The 22,071-nt window shown below is 50.0% G+C and overlaps 1 protein-coding gene across 1 annotated transcript in view; it reads left to right on the plus strand.

The window, feature by feature from the left end:
* The window catches only part of IL12RB1 (interleukin 12 receptor subunit beta 1), a 241,423-nt gene that overhangs the window by 106,311 nt on the left and 113,041 nt on the right, over nucleotides 1-22,071 (plus strand). Inside the window, exon 7 of the mRNA XM_073545077.1 lies at nucleotides 18,446-18,528. Coding sequence (XP_073401178.1) covers nucleotides 18,446-18,528 — 83 coding nt within the window. The remainder of the gene's footprint in view (nucleotides 1-18,445; nucleotides 18,529-22,071) is intronic.

Genomic DNA, 22,071 nt, shown 5'->3' on the forward strand with positions numbered 1-22,071 from the left:
GTCAGCAGGAGACAACGTTTCCGTCAGATGGTGACAGACTACATGTCTTGCCCTCTCAGTGTTCTCCCACATGGCTCTTCCCCCTTCAAGTTTTGGGTCTCTAAGCTGGATACATAGCCAGAGCTTAGCCAGTATGCATTGGAGGTGCTGGCTTGCCCTGCTGCTAATGTATTATCGGAACGCGTCTTTAGTACCGCAGGTGGTGTACTAACAGACCGTCGCATGCAACTATCCTCCGATAACGTTGACCGGCTTACTTTTCTGAAAATGAACAAGGCCTGGATCTCGCAGGAATTTGCCAGTCCTCTTCCAGATTAAGTAATTGGTTGGCAACAGTATCCAGGTCTCCTGTTGTGTTCATGTTTCTACCACCTGAACTGTAATCCCTGGGCTCCAACACCGCCAGTTGCTGCTGATAAGTGCCGTCTGCACAGTCAACACATGCTCCAGTGTTATTGGGGTTCAGTAACGTCAGCTGATCCCCTGCTGTGTGTCCGGCAATTTCTCCTGCTCTGTCCACATTCACACTACTACAGATATTAAACTTGCTCCAATTAGGCCTCTGGCTACACTCTGTTTCTACTGTAATCCCTGGGCTCCAACATCGCCAGTTGCTGCTCAGAAGTGTCTTTGGCACAGGTACTCCCTCCTGCCCAGCCTGGTTCCAGCACGCCAGCTGTTTCCGGGTAGTGTCAACGTCACTTTGCCCCCAATACGTTGTCCTGTCGTGTTGCGGTCAGGTTAGCCGACTCTATGGTGCCTGCAGTTTAGGTGCTTCCTATGTGGGCTGCGGGATCTGGCAATGAAGGCTGGTTCCGTAGTGCCAATAGGACAAGCTCCCTCTGTAGGACTGTGGGTTTCGGTAACTCCGGCTGGCTCGCGGCCTTGCAACTTTTTTTTTCATGTGTACCTTCTGCTGCCTATCTGAGTTCAAGTACCATTAGCTGGTTCTTTGGAAGTCAATCTTGAATATGTCCCCCTGGGTTCCAGTAACGTCAGCTGGTTCCAGGCAGAGCCTTTGGCTTAGGTGCCTCCTTCTCGGTATCCGAGTTCCACCAGCGTCTGCTGGTCCTTGCTAGTGCTTTCTGGCACAGGTACCTCCTGCTTAGTAACCGGATTCCAGTACCATCAGCTAGTCCTCGGTAGTTCCATTGGCTCTTGTACCTTCGGCTACCCATCCAGGTTCCAGTACCGTCAGCTGGTTCTCAGCAGTTCCTCAGCCTTCTTGTACCTTCTGCTACATTTCCAAGTTCAAGCTTTTTGAAATGGTTTTTGGTAATCACTCTGGATCTCCCTGATGACCCTAAAGACGACGACCCTGAAGACCACCCCGAAGAAGACGACGACCCCGAAAACAACAACCCTGGAGACGACAACCCAGAAGACCACCCCAAAGAAGACGAAGAAGATGACCCTGAAGAGGATGATGAAGGAGAAAGTGAAAGTCTTAAAAAAAAATAATTCCTGCTATTCCATTTGATTGGGCTAAACCTCTATGCCTTTAATGTCTCCTCCACCTCCCCCAATACATTCTACATTATTCTTAGTTGTTTTCCTTCATGTAGAATTAACCTACAAGGAAAGTAAGGGTTTATTTTCATTCCGATATTTGTGTCCCATTGACTTGCATTGGTTTCCGGTATCGGAATCGGCGATATCTGATATTTTTGGGGTATCGGTCCGATCCGATCCAATCCGATCTGATATTTCCCGATATCGGAAGGTATCGCTCAACACTATCAACCAGTGCTTGCTGCACTTTGAACTGTCCCATTTTAGAGGAGAGACCCTGGCATGGCTCAACCACTTGTGGGAGAAATTTGCAATAATCTCAGATATGCAGGTCTTACTAGAGCATTTCACAATGTGTTTGACGAGTTACCTCTGCTGCCTGATCTCCTCTCAGACTTCATCAAGTCAGTCTGTCCATAGGCTAATATGCTGTCTGGTTCCGCACCCTGGATTCTGAGTTTGGCTGGAAAATGAGGCACTGGTAGCTGCTTTCTGGGAGGGATCCGGAAGGATCAAGGATGATCAAGCAGGTCGAGACATTCCCACTGCATTAGACGATCTAGTTTCCCTGGCTATCTGAATTGACCTCCAGTTCCAGGAGTACTCCCGAGAGATGGTGCGTGAGAGTAAACCACTTTGCATGGCTTCGTCCTTCCAAAGGCCGCTCATCCCTCATGCCTCCACCGCCATTACATATCATGAACCTATGCAATTCGGCGACATGGTGGTTCCTGGTTCGTTGAGATGGTGTATTTGAATTTCAGTGTGGCAGGGAACTTCATACAGCAAGCAGTGGTAGATCGCTTCCAGATCCCCAGTCAACAACTCCAAAATTTGTTGCTGGTGTCATCTGTCCATGGGAAGCCCATAGTCAAAGCAATTTGATTGGCCACCGAGAAAGTAGAACTAAAGATAGGAATGTTGCACCCTGAGAAGATCGCCTTCTGAGTGCTACCTAGTCTCTCATCTACTTCTCCTGCGTCTTCCGTGGCTCCACTTGCGTGAACCCATACATGACTGGAGATCCGGAGGGGTGCTTCGTTCGGTACAGTATTGTCATGAGAAATGTCTTGTACCTGTACGACCTGTTCTGCCACCAGTGGCACCATCTTCACTGCCAGGGTTGTCATCCACTTATGGATCGTATGCTGACATCTTCGACAAGAAGGAAGTAGTGACGCTACCTCCACATAGGTCGTATGTCTGCCCTATAGACTTGTTTCCAGGATCCTCATCTCCTCGAGGCCTTATTTACCCCCTGTCCCAGGCAGAGACCCTTGCCATGTCTGATTAAACCGCCCAGGATAGGGTAGGCGGGGCTCATTTGAGCATTTGATTATGTGGGTGGTTATTTAAGTCCTGCCAGAGTGACCGCCGATACCATCATTCAACATCATGGTATCTGGCATCATGTACATCAACAGCATTTTCTATACCTCCTGATGAACCGTTATGGTGGGGAAACGCGTCGGGGTGTCTCTACACATAAGCGACCACTTTCTAATCGTTATTTCATTATCTATGGCCCCCTTGACAGGGACATGTGATGTCTATTGTAATGTCTACTAGACATATTGTTGGTCTCTATTTATCATGATGTGGATTTATCTGGTTTTTATTACTTAGTGAATATTTGTCTGGGATTGCTTGCATTGTACATAGGACTTTCTGATCTTTCATCTCTGCACTATTTTGAAATTGTTTTCCTACCTTTGAGAATAGGGATTGGTAGGGGAGCAATGGCAGTCCCCTATTGTTTAGGGTGCCAACCTCCACAGACAGACAGTGATCAGACAGGCCTAGTACAGGGCTCTGCAGCATCTCAGAATAGGTCTTGTTTCTATTTGTGGCATTTTTTTCACTGGGAAGGTGTTTTTTAATATTCATCGTTAAAAGTTTTTTTTAAAGGGATTATATGCTCACCTAAAACTCTGATTCCTAAAAAATAGAGTCTTTTTCTGATTTGTCAATTACTACCAACTTCCGAATTCATTCTGCATTTCTCGTCCTGGACCGCTCTAAACTCTGCTATGATCCGTAAGGGTGCCAATCCAGAGGCTGAGAATGCTTTTGTCTCCCTGAAACAGGCCTTTTCCTCCTCTGCAGTATTACATTGACTGGAAGTGAACAAACAATTCTATCTAGAGGCAGAAACTTTATCTTCTGGAGCCGGAGCAGTTCTAAGGCCGGAGTCACACTAGCGATAAAATCGGACCGATTTTTTATTGGTTGTGTGTGACTCCAGCCTAACACAAAAGTCTTCCTCTGACCGTATGGTGGCCTGTTGTTATTTCTCCAAAGCTTTTTCTGGCCTGGAATGCAACTACTTGATTGGTATCTGAGAGATGTTTGCAATTAAGATGGAACTGGAGGAGGGGCAGTACCTTCTCGAGGAAGCAGTCCATCCAGTCATCATTTATACAGACCATAAGAACACTGTTAGCGTGGGTGGTCAGGAGCCAGAATCTCCAGGAGTGGACCCTCTGGACCGTGGCACCGAGGGGCCCCGGGTGAGCTGCCAGGTGGAACCGACCCCTATACAGGGACCGTTAGGAGCAGGCCCAGGAGTTCAAGTACCACGGTAGCCGGTACCGAGAGGGGCGTCTCAGGATGGACTGGAGTGGGAATGTGGGGTCGAAGTGTAGACTGTAAGGCTGGAACGTGGAGAGATGGCTGCAGCGGAACACAGGAGACAGGACTGGAGTAGGACTGTAGGAGAGTGGATAGCTGGATGGAACAGGAACACCGGAGGCAGGACTGGAGTAGGATGGAACAGGTACACAGGAACAGGACTGGAGTAGGACTGTAGGAGTGTGGATAGCTGGATGAAACAGGAACACCGGAGGCAGGACTGGAGTAGGATGGAACAGGTACACAGGAACACGACTGGAGTAGGACTGTAGGAGTGTGGATAGCTGGATGATACAGGAACACCGGAAGCAGGACTGGAGTAGGATGGAACAGGAACACAGGAACAGGACTGGAGTAGGACTGTAGGAGTGTGGATAGTTGAGTGGAGCAGGAACACCGGAGGCAGGGTTGGAGTAGGCTGGAACAGGAACACAGGAACAGGGCAGGAGACGGAGGAAACAGGAACACTGGAGCAGGACTGAGAATACTGTAGGGAACATGGAAGACAGGCTGCGAGGCTGCTGCAGGAAACACCGAGGACGGCACCAAGAGGCTGCAGAGCGCACAGGAGGAAGCAGGACCCAGTGTGCAAGGTAACACAATGATCAGGCACCTCCCTCAGGGGGAAGCGGCCTGATATGGCCCCGTCTGGTCTGCCATTGGTCCGAAGGTGCTTCCGGGTCAGGGCACAGCCGGAGCACAAGAATCAGAAGGGAGGCGTGGCCGCAGCCTATGGCGCATGCGCATTGCATGCAGAGATGGCGTCGGCCGCGAGCCTGTCAGAGGTGACCGCCGTGGCCATCGGTTGGCGAGAGGCTGCGGCGTGGGAGCGGAGGCTGGGTGAGTATGCAAAGATGGCGTGGGAGCGGAGGCCGGGTGAGTATGTCGGAGCGGTGTAACAGTACCCCGTCCCCTAAGCCGCCCTCCCCGGAGATTAGCAAGAAATCTCTTGAGGACACGGGGAGCATTGATATTCTCCCGAGGTTAACAGGATCTCTCCTCAGGACCAAAGCCCTTCCAATCAACAAGAAAGAATGTCCTACCTCTAACCCTCTTCATAGCGAGAATGTCCTGCACTTCAAAGACATCATCGGCACCCACCGGCTGAGCACCAGGATCAGGCAAGGAATGGAAGCGATTCAGCACCACAGGTTTCAGGAGAGAGACGTGGAAGGTGTTCGTGACCCGGAGCGAAGCAGGCAACCTCAATTTGTAGGCGACCTCATTGATACGTCCAAGAATTTCAAACGGACCGATGTAGCGTGGTCCCAACTTGTAGGAGGGCAGTTTCAACCGGATGAATTTGGAGGAGAGCCAGACTTTGTCCCCGACACGATACAGTGGAGGGTCCAATCTCCTTTTGTCGGCATAATTCTTCATCTGATCAGTGGACCTCTTGAGTGATATATTGGTCTCGGCCCAAATCTTGGAAATTCAGAGGACAAGGCGTTGGCCGCGGGTACCTCAGAGTCAGGGGTTATCGGAAGGGGAACAACAGGATATCTGCCAAAGACAATGAAGAACGGAGACTTAGCCGAGGACTCGCCAGCATGGTTGTTATAAGCGAACTCTACCCAGGGGAGTAAGTCGACCCAACCGTTCTGGTGGGCATTGGAGAAATGACATAGGTTCCCAGTCAACGTCTGGTTGGTACGCTCTACCTGTCCATTGGACTGTGGATGGTAGGCCGAGGAGAAGTCGAGGGAAACATTCATGCGCTTAAAAAGTGATCGCCAGAACTTGGAGGTAAACTGAACCTCTCGGTCAGACACGATGCGTTAAGGTAGTCCATGGAGTCTGAAGATCTGGTGAATGAAAACTTTGGCCAGCTCCGGCGCCGAGGGAAGACCGGGCAGAGGGACAAAGTGAGCCATCTTGGAAAAACGATCCACCACCACCAAAATGACTGTGCAGCCCGAATAGCAGGGTAGGTCGGTGATGAAATCCATGGCGATGTTTTCCCAAGGGACCGCAGGGACGGGCAACGGAATCAACAAGCTGGACGGAGGTCTTCGTGGCACTTTGTTTTTAGCACAGGATGGACAAGAAGCCACAAAGTCGAGTACATCTTGGCGAAGCGTGGGCCACCAGTAATGACGCGTGATAAGGTCAAGGGTCTTCTTAGTTCTGGCGTGGCCAGCCAGTTTGGAGGAGTGCCCCCATAGGAGGACTTTTCGCTTGAGGTTCTCAGGCACAAGCGTCTTGCCTGGAGGAGGAGCAAGCCAGTTCACTGGAGCCACTGTGATGATCCTAGTGGGATCAATGATATGCGAAGGTTCCTCCGTGGTTTTGTGTGGCTGGAAGACCCTGGACAGGGCGTCGGCTTTATTATTCTTGTTGCCAGGACGGACACGGAGCTCGAAGTCAAATCGGGCGAAAAATAAGGACCATCTGGCCTGACGAGGGTTGAGTCTTTGGGCAGACTGAAGATAGGCCAGATTCTTGTGGTCCGAGAAGATGACAAAGGGATGGACAGCTCCTTCCAGGAGGTGACGCCATTCCTCCAGGGCCAACTTGATGGCCAGAAGTTCCCGGTCGCCGATCGAGTAGTTACACTCGGATGGAGAAAAGGCCTTTGAGAAGAAGCCACAAGGGTGCAGGCGACCGGAGGCGGATCTCTGGGACAATACTGCCCCGGCACCTGTCGAGGAAGCGTCCACCTCGAGTACAAAAGGTTGATTGCTCTCAGAGCGATGCAAGACCGGAGCCGTGGAGAAAGCCTGTTTTAGGGTCAGAAAGGCCTCTTCTGCCTCAGGAGTCCAATCTTTGGGGGTAGTCCCTTTACGGGTGAGAGCAGAAATAGGTCTTGTGATCGCTGAGAAGTGGGAGACAAATTGTCGGTAATAATTGGCGAATCCAAGAAAGCGTTGTATTGCCCTTACTCCGACGGGGCGAGGCCATTTGAGAATGGCAGGCAACTTCTCGGGATCCATCCTTAGTCCAGTGTCAGAGATAATGTATCCCAGAAATGGAAGAGAGGTCTGTTCGAAGAGACATTTCTCTATCTTCGCATACAGGCGGTTCTCCCAAAGACGCTATAGCACCAGGCGGACACTCTTTCTGGATGTCGTCTAAGTACACGACCACACAGGAGTACAAGAGATCCCGGAAGATCTCATTGACGAACTCTTGAAACACCGCAGGAGCATTGCAGAGACCAAAGGGCATGACCAGGTACTCGTAATGGCCGTCTCAAGTGTTGAAAGCGGTCTTCCACTCGTCACCTGCACAGATACGGACCAGATTATAGGCTCCTCTGAGGTCCGGCTTGGAGAAGACCCTAGCCCCTCTGAGATGGTCAAACAGCTCCGGAATGAGTGGAAGAGGGTACCTGTTCTTGATGGTAATCTCATTCAAGCCCCTATTGTCAATACACAGCGGTAGAGTTCCGTCCTTCTTTTTGACGAAGAAGAACCCGGCTCCCGCGGGCGAAGAGGATTTCCGTATAAAGCCTTTGGCGAGGTTCTCTCGGACGTACTCGGACATGGCGGTGGTCTCTGCGGGAGACAGAGGGTAGATTCTGCCCCTTGGAGGGGTTGAACCGGGAACAAGTTCAATTGGGCAGTCAAATGGCCGGTGTGGAGTAAGGACCTCTGCTTCCTTCTTATCAAAAACATCGGCGTAGGAGCTGTAGGCTGGAGGAAGACCCGGAAGGTCTGGAGGTGACCGAGGAGCGGCCGCCAGGTGGACAGGAGCCAGACAGCGAGCTTGGCACGGGTGCCCCCAGTGGAGTATCTCGCCAGAAGACCAGCCGAGAACAGTAGTCCAGTCAAAATATGGTTTGAACCGGAAAGAAGATCCCTGGGAGAGGGATGGAGGAAGGAGGTGCTGCAGCAGACCTCAGTGACCTGGGTCTGCTGGCACGGGAAGGGAAAGAAGGAGAAAGACATTGAACTGAAACCTGATCATCCATGAGAAGGAGAGGTTAGTACGGAATGAAGGAGTAGAAGGGAACAGAGGACGTGGGTTAGAGGAGAACCCTGCCTAGAAGTTCTAAGCGCAAGGCCGGGGCCCGGTCCCCGAGGTTGTATGGATGCTAATGGTCCTGCAGCAGGCACCAGTGGAGTAGTGGCCTGTAAATGCACTACTCCCATCTAAGACTTGGGGGCACAACAGCAACTTGGATAGTGAGCCAGGACTCAAGAGTAAGGAGTCCCCGAAGCAGGCTACAGCTGTCTGCCGTACAAGTAGAGTTCTTGGGAACATCTGTCAGGAGGCACTCCAGTGTAACTAAGTAGTGGGAGTACTTCACACTTAAAGGCGCTATAAGAGGAGACGTTCAGAAAGGTACATGTTGGTGGAGCGCTGGAAGAGAGCATTCCGTCTGGCCTGGAGGTTGATTGAGTCTCTGAACCGGAGGACACAGTACAGAGGCAGGCACCTGTGTGTACTACAGACTGTGAGTAAAGCTTTGGAACTACAAGCCCTGGTGTCCTCCATTGATTCTTGCGCCAACACACCCAGCACTGCTACACCTGGGTACCAGCTACTACACCGCTTGTGCCTCTCCTCTACCCCTACATCTACACTGCCCTGGGGCTACAGCTTCACCTGTGGGGAGCTTCACCATCTTGGCTGCAACACACCACCAGCCCCAGAGGATCTGCACGCAGCGTCGGCCTAACATCTCACTTGCCAAAAACCACAGGTGGCGTCACGAACTATTCCATTAACTACATTCCACCATTCAATCTTCCCCTGTTAATTGGGCGCCAGGGCCACGGACCAGGTCAGCGCTGCTGTGACACATCCTGCCGACACCGGCCCGGTACCGAGTACCCCACAGCCCTGGGAGGGTGACCCATAACCATCAAATACTATCGTAACCTTACCATAGTGCTTTAGTGTGAAAGATGCATAGTCTTCAGTGATTGAACAATATGTCTTTCCTTCTGACCACTTCAGTCGATGGAGAAGAGAACCTCCGTCAAGAACATAATGTTCCACTTCTGGTACATCCTTGAGTACTGCGTCATCTGAACTCTGTTCTTTTATAGCAGCCATCAGTTGTGCTTTGTTTGGTTTGCGTAAGAGATGTTTTGCCTCAAAGAAGGATGGTGGGTATGGTGAAAGTTCATAGGCCATCACCTCATCAAGGGAAAGATCAGCAGTTTGAGACACCACAAGAAACCTTTGGAACAAAAGAGCGGGGTCTATTGCTTTGTCCTTAGCAACGTCAATAGCCTCACTGGATGTCAGGGTCTTGGCTTTCATTGACACTTGTACTTAACTGAAAACAGTGATTGCCACTATATCTCTGCCAATGGTGAACAGGTTATGGACATTCACATCTTTATTTACATTGACACCGGTGATAATGTTGCAAAGAGACACTTCATCAGAGAAAGGTGAAAAGGTCTCGAGTTTATCTGCAATTTTCTCCAGGTCTTCACGATCTCTTCTCGTCCTCGACGTTCTTGCCTCCTTGTATTGTTCACAGGTGACAGAGATCTAATCCGTTTCTTTTGGTGGACAAGAGGTGGACAATTTCACTAAGGCAGGTAGAAGTGATGACCGAATTCAAGTCACTCTCCCCTGTCAGTGTCCGAGCATACAACTGCTCAAGTTCTTGCAACAGGTCTGCAAAACCGGGATGGACGCAAAGTACTTTGTCTGCAACCTGCTGAGTAAGACACTGATCAAGGAGGAGATGGCCACGAACTGCACGCTGTACTGCCTTTCCAGTCATGATGTGTTGCACAGCTTTGTCACCGTAAATTGTTCCCAAGATTTCTTTGATTTCACTCCCATCCATCAACGTTCCTATGGCACCCATAAGATTCATCAATGTGTGTAAGCTCCCGAGCATCCGGACAACATCTCGAACCGGGCTGTCTTCAGGCACCTCGTGTTTGATTTCTGACGCTTTCCAGTAGAGTGGCTGATCGAATGTAACAACTGCAGCGGATCGGTGTTTATCAGCAAGGTTGCACAGATACTCAAGAGTAGAGAAGATGCATGACTTGTCTCTGGAATACATGTCAATGATGGGCAGGAAGATTACCGAAGATCACAGTCTTTATGTAGCATGTGCATCAATCCATTCCAGCTGGGTACAGGTTGTTTGAAGCGTAAAGACATCTCCCACAATACATCAACACGATGGTCAATGGCGTCGAGAAATAGCAAGGGCTTGAATTTTATGTTTCGGTGAGTGTGTTTTGCGAAACGGTATTCCCTTACATCAACTCTGCTTTGTTCAACTATCTCCAAGTCCGCAGTCTTCCGTCTGAGAACAGTGCGACTGACCTTCCTTCCTGGAGTCACAGTAGCTACCATCCCCATGCCGTGGAAAGCCCCCTTCCCATCTAACGTGATGATATTATGATCGACGTTGTCCGCAGCGAACAGCAGTGCCGTATCCAGTCTGTCTATGGTACCACCGAGTACATCCTGGCCAACAGAAGCGGCAGCATTTTCCTCGAATCGCTGAACTTCCAAATATGATGAACAATATCCCATGGCTGAGAGACTGTCTACAAGAAATCGAGACCTGAAATGATGATGTAGCTGGACTGCTAACCCAAGCTGCAATGGAGCTACTACAGCCCTGGGATGTACAGCCTGAACAACTGATTGTCCAATGCTTGCAACCTTCCTATTAATGTCCTTTCCAACGAAGAGGGTTTCAAGCAAGCAAAGCAAACTCAGGGGGAGATAATCTAAGGCAGACTGACATTCAAGTGAAGAAGTCTTCGGATATTCATCGGTTGAAGATGGGATCTTAGACTTGATATCGCTCTTGATTAGTTTGGCCGCAGTCTCTATGATGGCTCTCTTCTTGGCTTCTTCATCCGTTTCCTGACTACGGAAATAGTCCCCTCAGGATTATTCTGGTCTTTTCACTGAACGTTACAATGTTAGGCAACCCTTCACACTCTGCTATGAATAGCGAATCGCCATACCTCTCCTCCAGCCTATACCTCAGCCATTTATTACTATAGGCAGCACTGTCTCCTTCTACAAGATACTCCGTCATTTTCTTTGCAAGATCTGTGACAGTCAGTTGCTCTTCATCGTTGTCCTCGAGAAATGCACACATTCTCAAGAACGCTTGCTCTTGGTCCATGTTCATCGGCCTCCCTAGCTTCCGCGGTTTCTTTGTAGTAGATCCACCACCATGACGCATAGGAATTCCGTAATTTATCCGAAAGTTAATGCCACTTGAACGATGATGCAGACAGTCTGCAGCATGTAAGTCCTTCCCAAAGTATGCGATTCTCCCTTGAATGGTGATTGCCCAGTCATCATTACGCTATTTGCAATGTGACAAGATGGACCTTACAAATCCATCCGTTTTAACAAAGCTATAGTCATCGAAATCACTACTAGATCTTGTCTTCACCACTTCATGTCCACAGAACAAACACTGCATCGTGCTATCATAGGATCCAGTAGGCACCCATGTACCTCTCTTGGCAGGTGAACGATGAACGGAAGTAGCTTTCTTATGCAAGTCTATTTGCTTCTTGTTTATGTAGTTCATACAACATCTCTTGTGCACCACTGCTCCAGCAGCTACCACAGTGCAAACGCCCCTCTCAATACTGGCTTTATTGATCCCTTCAGCTCCTTTCACACCAATCACCACTGTTTCTCCGTCATCTTCTTCTTCATGGCTGCATAAGAGGCAAGTTTCTTGACTTTCCATCATTCTCAGCACTGTAAAATAAGATAAATAAATTGTTAAATAATAAATATAATAATAGTAGTAATTGTAAAAGAAATATGATAGACACTGAAAGGCGAGTCGCATTTAACATTTTACAGCTTTGGCGGCCATATTCTTTGACATCACATTTGGACCCTTTGTGGTAACCCTATCTTGGTAAATTTTTAGTATGTTTTTCCCTACATGTTATACTACCAAAAAAAAACAATAAAATGCTTTTTTGAAATTTGTTCAGGGTAAAGGATTTTTTTTTCGTATTTTGACTGGACTACAGGCTGATGAGTCCTTAACCATGGAAGACCGAGTAGAATGGCGTGAGAGAGCTTAGGCAAAACGTAAAAGGCTATCTTCTCTCAGTGTAAGGCTCCGACTTGCAACTCCACTTCTTCAGTGACCAAGGTGACGGTCACCTGTAGTGGTTTGCCATCCAGGGCGGCAATCTGGATAGGGTTAGATAGAGTAACCACGGGAATTTGGTATTTATCCACCTCTTCAGGTCGAATGAAGTTACCTGCCGAGCCCGAATCCACGTAGGCCACCTCGGAACCACGTCTCTCCCCTGAAACCAAAAGCACAGAAATCGTAAGAGGTTGAGAGGGATCATCATCACCTAGGGAAACCTCTCTTACCTGAGCTAGGTGGAGAAGTTTCCCTGTCTTTAGGACAGGTGCAGACATAGTGTGATGAATCACCGCAATAGAGGCACAGACCTTGTGCCCGCCTCTCTCTCTGATGCAACTCGGCCAAATTTAGGCGATCTATCTGCATGGATTCGACCGAGGAGGGAGAAGAGGTCCCGACCGAACGGGGACTGGCAGAACGGGTGAAAAGGGGAACTGGCCTGGTGGACCTCCATTCTCTCGCTGACTCCCGAGCGCGCTCCTGGAAGCGTAGGTCAATGCGGGTAGCGGGTAGCCAGCGAGATAAGGTCCTCTAAGGTGGATGGGGTATCTCGACCTGCGAGTTCATCTTTTATTCTGCCTGAAAGACCGCGCCAGAATGCCCCTACCAAAGCCGCGTTATTCCAGCCGAGCTTGGAGGAGATAGTGCGAAAGCGAATAGCGTACTGTCCGACCGTGAGAGAACCCTGATGTAAGTTAAAGAGTGAGTCAGTGAGAGAGGCTAACCGGCCCGGCTCAACGAAGACTCTGCGAAAAGTATCCAGGAAAACTGGGAGACTCGAGGCTACAGGGTCATCACATTCCCAGAGGGGGTTCAACCAAGACAGGGCCTCTCCCTCCAGATGGGACATGATAAAAGCCACCTTGGCCCAGTCAGAGGGATATTGCTGCGGCAACCATTCTAAGTGGAGGCTATACTGATTTAAAAAACCCCTACAGAGCTTGGGATCCCCGGTGAAGCGAGGCGGTTTGGCGAGGTGGGGCGTCGGGAGAGCTGTAGACGCGGAGGAAGGAGTCGGGGCTGTGGTGGCAGCATGGAGGGCCGACAAGTGACTGTCAAAGGAGGCCTTGTAAGACAAAATGTGGGCTTGAGTATCTTGTTGCTGACCCAGCTCCTGTTGGAGACTGGCCAGTTGAGTGGCATTTCCAGGATCGGCCACCTGCAGGGCTGACAAACGGTTGTCTATAGACTTCATGACCAACATAATGCGCCCCTGATTCTCCCGAAGGAAGAGCAACTCTTTCTGAGTAGCAGCAATGGTACCGGCGCAGTCCATGGCCTGATCATACGTTAGCGTGGGTGGTCAGGAGCCGGAATCTCCAGGAGTGGACCCTCTGGACCGTGGCACCGAGGGGCCCCGGGCAAGCTTCCCGGTGGAACCGACCTCTATACAGGGACCGTTAGGAGCAGGCCCAGGGGTTCAAGTACCACGGTAGCCGGTACCGAGAGGGGTGGCTCAGGACTGGAGTGGGAGCGTGGAACTGAAGTGTAGACTGTAAGGCTGGAACGTGGAGAGATGGCTGGAGCGGAACACAGGAGACAGGACTGGAGTAGGACTCAAGGAGAGTGGATAGCTGGATGGAACAGAAGCACCGGAGGCAGGACTGAAGTAGGATGGAACAGGTACACAGGAACAGGACTGGAGTAGGACTGTAGGAGTGTGAATAGCTGGATGAAACAGGAACACCGGAGGCAGGACTGGAGTAGGAAGGAACATGAACACAGGAACAGGACTTGAGTAGGACGGTAGGAGTGTGGAAAGCTGGATGAAACAGGAACACCGGAGGCAGGACTGGAGTAGGATGGAACAGGAACACAGGAACAGGACTGAAGTAGGACTGTAGCAGTGTGGATAGTTGATTGGAGCAGGAACACCGTAGGCAGGGTTGGAGTAGGCTGGAACAGGAACCCAGGAACAGGGCAGGAGATGGAGGAAGCAGGAGCACTGAAGCAGGACTGAGAATACTGCAGGGAACACGGAAGACAGACTGCGAGGCTGCTGCAGGAAACACCGAGGACGGCACCGAGAGGCTGCAGAGAGCACAGGAGGAAGCAGGGCCCAGTGTGCAAGGTAACACAACGATCAGGCGCCTCCCTCAGGGGGAAGCGGCCTGATATGGCCCGGTCTGGTCTGCTATTGGTCCGAAGGTGCTTCCGGGTCAGGGCACAGCCGGAACACAAGAAGCAGAAGGGAGGCGTGGCCACGGCCTATGGCGCATGCTCATTGCATGCAGAGATGGCTTTGGCTGCGAGCCTGTCAGAGGTGACCATCGTGGCCGTCGGTTGGCGAGAGGCTCCGGCGTGGGAGCGGAGGCCGGGTGAGTATGCAAAGATGGCATGGGAGCGGAGGCCGGGTGAGTATGTCGGAGCGGTGTAACAAACCTGGCCTATTGTCAGAATCCACTTTTGGATCTGTGGCAGATTTGGTGTTTCATATAAAAACTCTTTTCCTTTCAGGCCATCGGGGGTTAATGTCATTTTTTCTCCCCGGTGGCTGCTGGTGTAATTACATTGCTGCTGTGTTTGCTGATGTAGGTGGTGACCACTCCCATCATCCTGATGCATCAGCTGACTGTTGATGAGACAGGACCTTTTGGATACCAACCGTGCTGAAGACAGGAGGTTGCTGTTGCAGTGGTGCTTCAGCTGAATGCTGTGATCTGTTGCCTTACCCTGCGGTGCATTGCTAAGTGTTGTTTTTGTGTTACCTATTCCCTGTGGTGTTTGTCTTAACTTACCTTGTGTAGTCTTAGTGCAGCGGTGGGACCAGTGTCTTCATTTGCCAATTCCCTACTTAGGGATAGGAGCAGCGCAAGTGAGGGTTTAGGTATCCTACTCGGCGACGGGTTGAAAAAACCTGTATAGGGACGTTAGTAAGAGCAGGGCACATCCTCAGGTGAGCGCAGGAGGTGTCCATTCTCCCGTTCCCTATCGCAGGGCCCACCGTTGTTAACGTTTTCCCTGGTGTTTCCTGGTGTGTTTTTGTTTTGCAGTTTAGTGACCGACAGATTGGCGGTTGTGTCACACTGGGCCAGTCACTCTGACACCTATCTGAAGTCCCCACATAGACTGAACGTCTATGGCTAGGTGGTCTACTATTTTTTGACAGTTTTAACTTTGTTCTGCATTTTTGGTCAGGTGAAAATAACATCCAGGTTGATGAACTTTCCTGCTCCTTCCTGCCCAGCGACCAAGAGGAGAAACCCCAACTCATCATCGAGCCATCCAAGATGGTTACTGTGGCTCTTGTAAATTTTTCGCAGATTCCTCCTGGAAAGACCTTGGTGTCAGAATCGGATAAGAGGCGAGTTCCACTATGGGGCGCTCCTCCAAGGTGGCCGGTCATGCCGGAAAGAGAAAGATGTTGCAGCATATCACATCACTATTGGTGGCCCACCATGTGTAAGAAGATCATGGAGTTTGTTTCCTCCTGTCCTTCCTGTGATCACAACAAAACTCCTAAAAATCTTCCGTTGAGGTGACTCCTACCACTACCTGTGCCATCAGGCAGTATATATCGCCGTGGACTTTATTACCAACCATCCTGTGTCATTGGGCTGTTCGGTCATCTGGGTAGCGGTGGATTGCTTCTCGAAAATGGTACATTTTACCCCATTGCCAGCTTGCGAAGGAATTCATCCAGCACATCTCCCGTCTTCATGGGTTTCCTCGTCACATCGCGTCTGACCGAGGTGTCCAGTCCAAATCCAGATTCTGGCGAGCTTTGTGCAAGCTTCTGAACATAGTGTTGGACTCTTCATCTGCATACCACCCTCAATCCAATGGACAGGTGGAGAGAATCAACCAAATTCTGGCCAGCTACTTATGGCACTCCACTACCGCACATCATGACGGTTGGATCAAGCTCTTACCATGGGCAGAGTTCTCCTATAGCAACCACATAAGTGAGTCTTTGGCAAGTTCTCCATTCTTTATTATCATTGGTCAACAGCCAAGAATCTTTCTTCCAGTGACAGCAACTTCTATCTTCCCAACAGGTGATGCTGTCACAAAGGATTTTTCGAAGCTATGGGAGGACAAAAAGTCCACTTTAGAGAAATCATCTGAGCATATGAAGAGGCATGCAGAAAGAGATGCTTAAATCCACCTTGTTATCATCCAGGGAATAAGGTGTGACTATCTTATAAGTACATACGTCTCAAGATTCCATCCTACAAAATGGGTCCTTACTTCATCGGTCCCTTTGGTGTCATCAAGCAAATTAATACTGTGCCTTATAAGTTTAAGCTGCCACCCTCTTTGCGTGTGCCTAATTCCTTGCATGTGTCCTTCCTGAAACCAATCATCCTTAGTCCCTTCTTGAAGGACCCTGGTGCTAAACCTGCTGCCATCAGTTCCAAGGATGTCTTTAAGAATATTTTAGCCTTGAGGAAGGTGAGAGGAAAAATAATTTTTCTTAAAGTCGATTGGAAGGGATTTGGACCTGAAGAAAGGTCATGGAAGTCTAAAGAAAATATTCATTCTCCACTTCTTCTACAGAGATACCTAGCAGGATTGACGAAGAGGGGGCATAAGGGGGAGTACAGTTAGAACAGCATAGGTGCCCCTGCTCAAATCCCTTCCACCTCCCTGCAGGGGCGCCGGCGTGTTCACTTACCCATCTGCACTCCCTCAGTATCTGTTTCCTCCCAAAACCTGTGCACAGCATGCAGGTCTCCTGGGAGTGTGCTTAGGGCTCTTGCGCGCTCCCTGCCTCTTAAAAGGCCAATGTGCGCCTCTGAAAACCAAGCCAATATCTTGGCAATGTCTAATATTTAAGGCACCCTCCCTAGTTGGGAGATGCCCTAGCAACTTAAGTATTCAATCTGTTTTCTGCTACCAAGTTGTAAGGTCCCTGTACCTGTGCCGTCTGAACCTGGGACTGTCCAACCTGCCTCCTCTGTCTGAACCTTACTCTTGTCCATCCTGCCTGCCCCTGTCTGAACCTGAGCTTGTCTATCTTGCCTGTACCCGATCCTGCCTGTCTTGTCAGAACTGATGCCTGTCTACCCTGCTGTATCCTGTTCCTGAGCCTGCTCTGCCTCTACCACGTCCTGAGCCTGATCTGTCTTGTCCGCACCTATGCTGCTACCTTTACCAGTCTGGTCTGATCCTGCACATGTGATCCTGTACCTGAGGCCATCCTGTGTTCCTGAACTCTTCTAACCAGTAACTGTTCTGTCTACCAGCTGCATGTCTCCCTGTGATCCAGTTCCTGACCGGTCCTGCTTCCCTGCCCCTTTGGGGGTCAGCTACCGCAGCTCCTAGGTCTGTCCTGGAGAAGCAACTGGCATCCACCTGGGTTCAAGTCTAACCACATCAAGGGCTCTAGTGAAGAACCAAGTGTTCGTTATGTTACGCCCCTTCAGGATCTCCCCGGACCGTGGTACTGTGGCTCCACAACCACATGCGTAACGGTTATTCAATGTCCTCCTTATGGTGGACTCATCAACATTAACATTAGCTAATTTGGGAGAGGCTGTTATTTGCTCAGAGGTTGCCTTGGGTTCCTTTGTGACTCTAAATTAATGTGTTATATTTGTTTCTTTTTATCTAATTTTAGCACTTGTGTCAAAACTCTGATATAGATTTAGATCAAATTTATTAAAAAAAATACTGAAAATTCTGAAGTGTTCACAAACTTTCAAGCACCACCTTATTGCAATGGTTTTAAAGGTTTGTAGTTGGAAATATCCTACAGCGTGCATGTTGTGTCACTCACTGTGGGCAAGTGGACCAGGAGCATTTATACTGATGACTAAGGGTATGTGCACACGGTGCAGATTCTGGTGCAGTTCTGCAGCAGATTTGGCCCTGCAGAACTGCAAGTGATGTACAGTACCATTTAAGGCTATGTAAAACAAAAACCGCTGTGCACATGCTGCTGATTTTTCCACGCAGATTTGGTGCAGATTTAAAACTGCAGCATGTCACTTCTTTTGTGCAGTTCTGCTGCAGTTTTACATCTGCTCCATTATAGAAATCCGCAGGTGTAAAACTGCAGGGGAAATCCGCACAAAAACTGCACTAAATTAATCTGCAGATAAAACGCAGGTCATTTTACCTGCAGATTTAGCAAAATCTGCGTGGAAAATTCCACAGCAGAATCTGCAACGTGTGCACACAGCCTTAGAGTCACAGTGGATTACAGTACTTTTCAGTGTTATTTCTCCATTGGAAATATAATGGTTGGTATGTATGAATCTCACCTGTTATTTTTTTTTTCAGTAATTGGACCTATCGAGAGCGAAAGAATAATTATTGGTGGGTTAAACCTTGCTGGAATCAGGAATGTCTCATTACATTGGAAAGTGAGTGAGAGCTTGCCCTGACCTATATAATAAAGCAACAATAATAGAAAGGTCTTGTCATATAAGCAGTAATATTGACGTTTGTACATTTGATATATTAATAATACTTATGTCAATCATTACAGCAGTGCATCTTTTACAAAAACAGTTAAGGCTAGTTTCACATTAGCGGTTTTTTGCGCAGCGCATCGTGCGCATAAAAAACGCAAAGAAAAACGCAAAACAAACGCACGTTTTTTAACGTCATGCGCACGCTGATGCGTCAAAAAAACGCAGCGTTGCTTGCGTTTTACATGCGTTTTTGCATGCGTTTGCGTTTTTTTATGCACATGCGTTTTTAGGTGTGACATTTTTTCCATTGTCTGGAGCAGGGGTCCCCAACCGCCGGTCCGCGGCCCAGCACCGGGCCGCTGCAGTGCCCTTGCCGGTCCGCGGACACAAGGGGAGCCAGGGGCGGTCAGTGGCGTAGCGGGGGCTGGGGCGGCGCGCAGCAGCTCTTAGCGGCGGGCAGGGAGCGATCAAGCAGCTCCGCTGCCTGCAAGAGGGAATAGCAGGAGCGGAGCTGCAAGGACCCGTCCAGCTTCCTGCCCGCCGCCCGCACTTCCTGTCTCTGACTGACACAGAGAGGAGCGCGGCCGCTGCTGTGTCAGAGCGAGGAAGCGCGGGCGGCGGGCAGGTGAGAGGAGAGAGGTGGTGTCTGTGTGTGTGTACGTATAATATGTATGTGTGTGTGTATGTGTGTGTATGTATGTCTGTGTGTGTGTTGGTCTGTGTTTGTGTAGCCTGGCCCTGGAGGAGATGGGGACATGAGGAGAAGGCCATGAGGGGAGTGATGGGGTGAAGGCAATGATGGGGAGAGGGGAGTGATGGGGTGAAGGCAATGATGGGGAGAAGGGAGTGATGGGGTGAAGGCAATGATGGGGAGAAGGGAGTGATGGGGTGAAGGCAATGATGGGGAGAAGGGAGTGATGGGGTGAAGGCAATGATGGGGAGAGGGGAGTGATGGGGTGAAGGCAGTGATGGGGAGAAGGGAATGATGGGGTGAAGGCAATGATGGGGAGAAGGGAGTGATGGGGTGAAGGCAATGATGGGGAGAGGGGAGTGATGGGGTGAAGGCAATGATGGAGAGACGGCAGTGATGGGGTGAAGGCAATGATGGGGAGAAGGGAGTGATGGGGTGAAGGCAATGATGGAGAGACGGCAGTGATGGGGTGAAGGCAATGATGGGGAGAAGGGAGTGATGGGGTGAAAGCAATGATGGGGTGAAGGCAATGATGGAGAGACGGCAGTGATGGGGTGAAGGCAGTGATGGGGAGAAGGGAGTGATGGGGTGAAGGCAATGATGGGGTGAAGGCAATGATGGAGAGACGGCAGTGAGATGGGGTGAAGGCAATGATGGGGAGACGGCAGTGATGGGGTGAATGCAATGATGGGGAGATGGCAGTGATGGGGTGAAGGCAATGATGGAGAGACAGCAGTGATGGGGTGAAGGCAATGATGGGGAGACAGCAGTGATGGGGTGAAGGCAATGATGGAGAGATGGCAGTGATGGGGTGAAGGCAATGATGGAGAGATGGCAGTGATGGGGTGAAGGCAATGATGGGGAGAGGGGAATGATGGGGAGACAGCAGTGATGGGGAGAAGGCAATGATGGGGAGAGGGGAGTGATGGGGTGAAGGCAATGATGGGGAGAAGGGGGTGATGGAGCACTTATTCAAAACCTATGGTGAGTTGAGTCACATTATAAATGTTATTTAATTATAAGTATGCACTGCTACACTACAACCGTGTCCATAGCCCCGCCCCCTTATGACCAAAGCCCCGCCCCTGCCACACCTCCATCCCCGCCCTGCCGGGCCATGGAAGAATGGTCTTGCTTGAAACCGGTCCCCGGTGCAAAAAAGGTTGGGGACCACTGGTCTAGAGAACATTCTAGACTTGTTTCACTCAAAAACGCATGCGCAAAAAAACGCAACCGTGCGCAAGACCATGCGCACGCATGCGTTCCCATAGGCTTCAATGTGTTGTTTTTGCACATTCCGTGCGCAAGCGTGCGCATGCGTTTTTTTGCCGAGACAGGGCGCACCAAAAAATGCAACATGTTGCGTCTGGCGCGCCTGGCGCAAAAGACAAAAAAACGCATGCGCACGAAAACGCAAGTGTGCGCAAGACCATGCGCACGTCATGTTAAACATAGGTGCGCAGTGCGCATGCGCACGGGTGCGCACGATGCGCTGTGCACAAAAGCGCAAATGTGAAACCAGCCTAAGTCATAGGACAGTAAAATCCATGAACAACTGTGCCTTGAAAGTGTCATGATACCAGTGCTGGGTGACCGGCACTTCTGAGGTTAATGTTTTTATCTCAGTGCAGACTCTTACCTGCACACCTGGGACCTATTATGGTGGCCTTTCATTGGTTCTGGGAAAGCTTCTTATAGCCTCAGGAAGCTCCCATCCCCCGTCAGTTATACTTTCGCCCTTGGCATTGTATGGTGACCCCTGAGTGTGTTTGTGCTGTGTTCTGGTTGCTTGATTCTCTGTGTATGACTCGGTCTGTTCTCTGCATATTGCTTTGGATTCTGCTTGGTACCTTCTATGTCTGTTTGGTTTTGACTTCTGCTTGGCCCTGACTATCCGTTCTGACTTATCCCTGGTACTTTACTGATATCTCTGTGTATGACCTCCGTTTTGCCTGACTCTGAGTATTTCTGTATAGTGTCCTGCCATCTCTGAAAGCAGGACGCTAAGCCCCGCCCCATTGCAGTCACATGACCATAGGTCCTGTGACTGCTTGCTAAACTTCAGCGTCCACAGGTACTGTGTATCTGTACTTTCCAGCTGTACCTGACCCTGAGCCCCCCTACAGTGCTGGTGAGTCCCTGCTCAGCGGAGGGTGCACGCCGGCACTGACAGGATCCTGACATTATAACTGACCATTAAGTTTTTTGGGTTTTTTTGTGTAGAGAGCTATGGATCCCATACAGTCTCTGGCTGACCAGATGAAAAGTCTGACTCAGATGTTTCAGGGTTTATCTCTGGAGCAGCAAGCTCTGGCTTGTTCTCAGCAGCAGGTTTCTGAGACAGTGCGAGGGGCTTTATCTGCTGGGTCTCTGGGGGCTGGGGCGAGGGATGTTGTTCTGGTGTCCCCGGAACCACCTGTTAAACTGCCTGACTTTTTCTGGGAACTAAAAGGAGTTCAGGGTCTTCATGGAGGGGTGCAAACTTTTTTTTAGTTTGAGACCACGTTCCTCTGGGGACGAAAACCAGAAGGTAGGGGTCATTATGTCGTTATTAAGAGGGTCCCCACAAGCTTGGGCTTTCTCCCTTCTTCCCACTGCCCCTGAGAGACTGTCTGTGAATGCATTCTTTGAGGCCCTCAGGCACATTTATGATGAGCCTGACCGAGTGCGATTGGCAGAGGACATGGTGATGAGCGTCTGTCAGGGGAAACATTCGGCTGAGTGGTTTTGTACTGAATTCCGCTGCTGGGTCACAGAAGTCTCTTGGGACGACGCCACACTCCAAGGACTCTTTCGCAGAG

The sequence above is a fragment of the Dendrobates tinctorius genome, unplaced genomic scaffold, assembly GCF_039654945.1.
Source record: "Dendrobates tinctorius isolate UK_male_01 unplaced genomic scaffold, ASM3965494v1 ptg000011l, whole genome shotgun sequence".
In the NCBI taxonomy this organism is placed as follows: domain Eukaryota; kingdom Metazoa; phylum Chordata; class Amphibia; order Anura; family Dendrobatidae; genus Dendrobates; species Dendrobates tinctorius.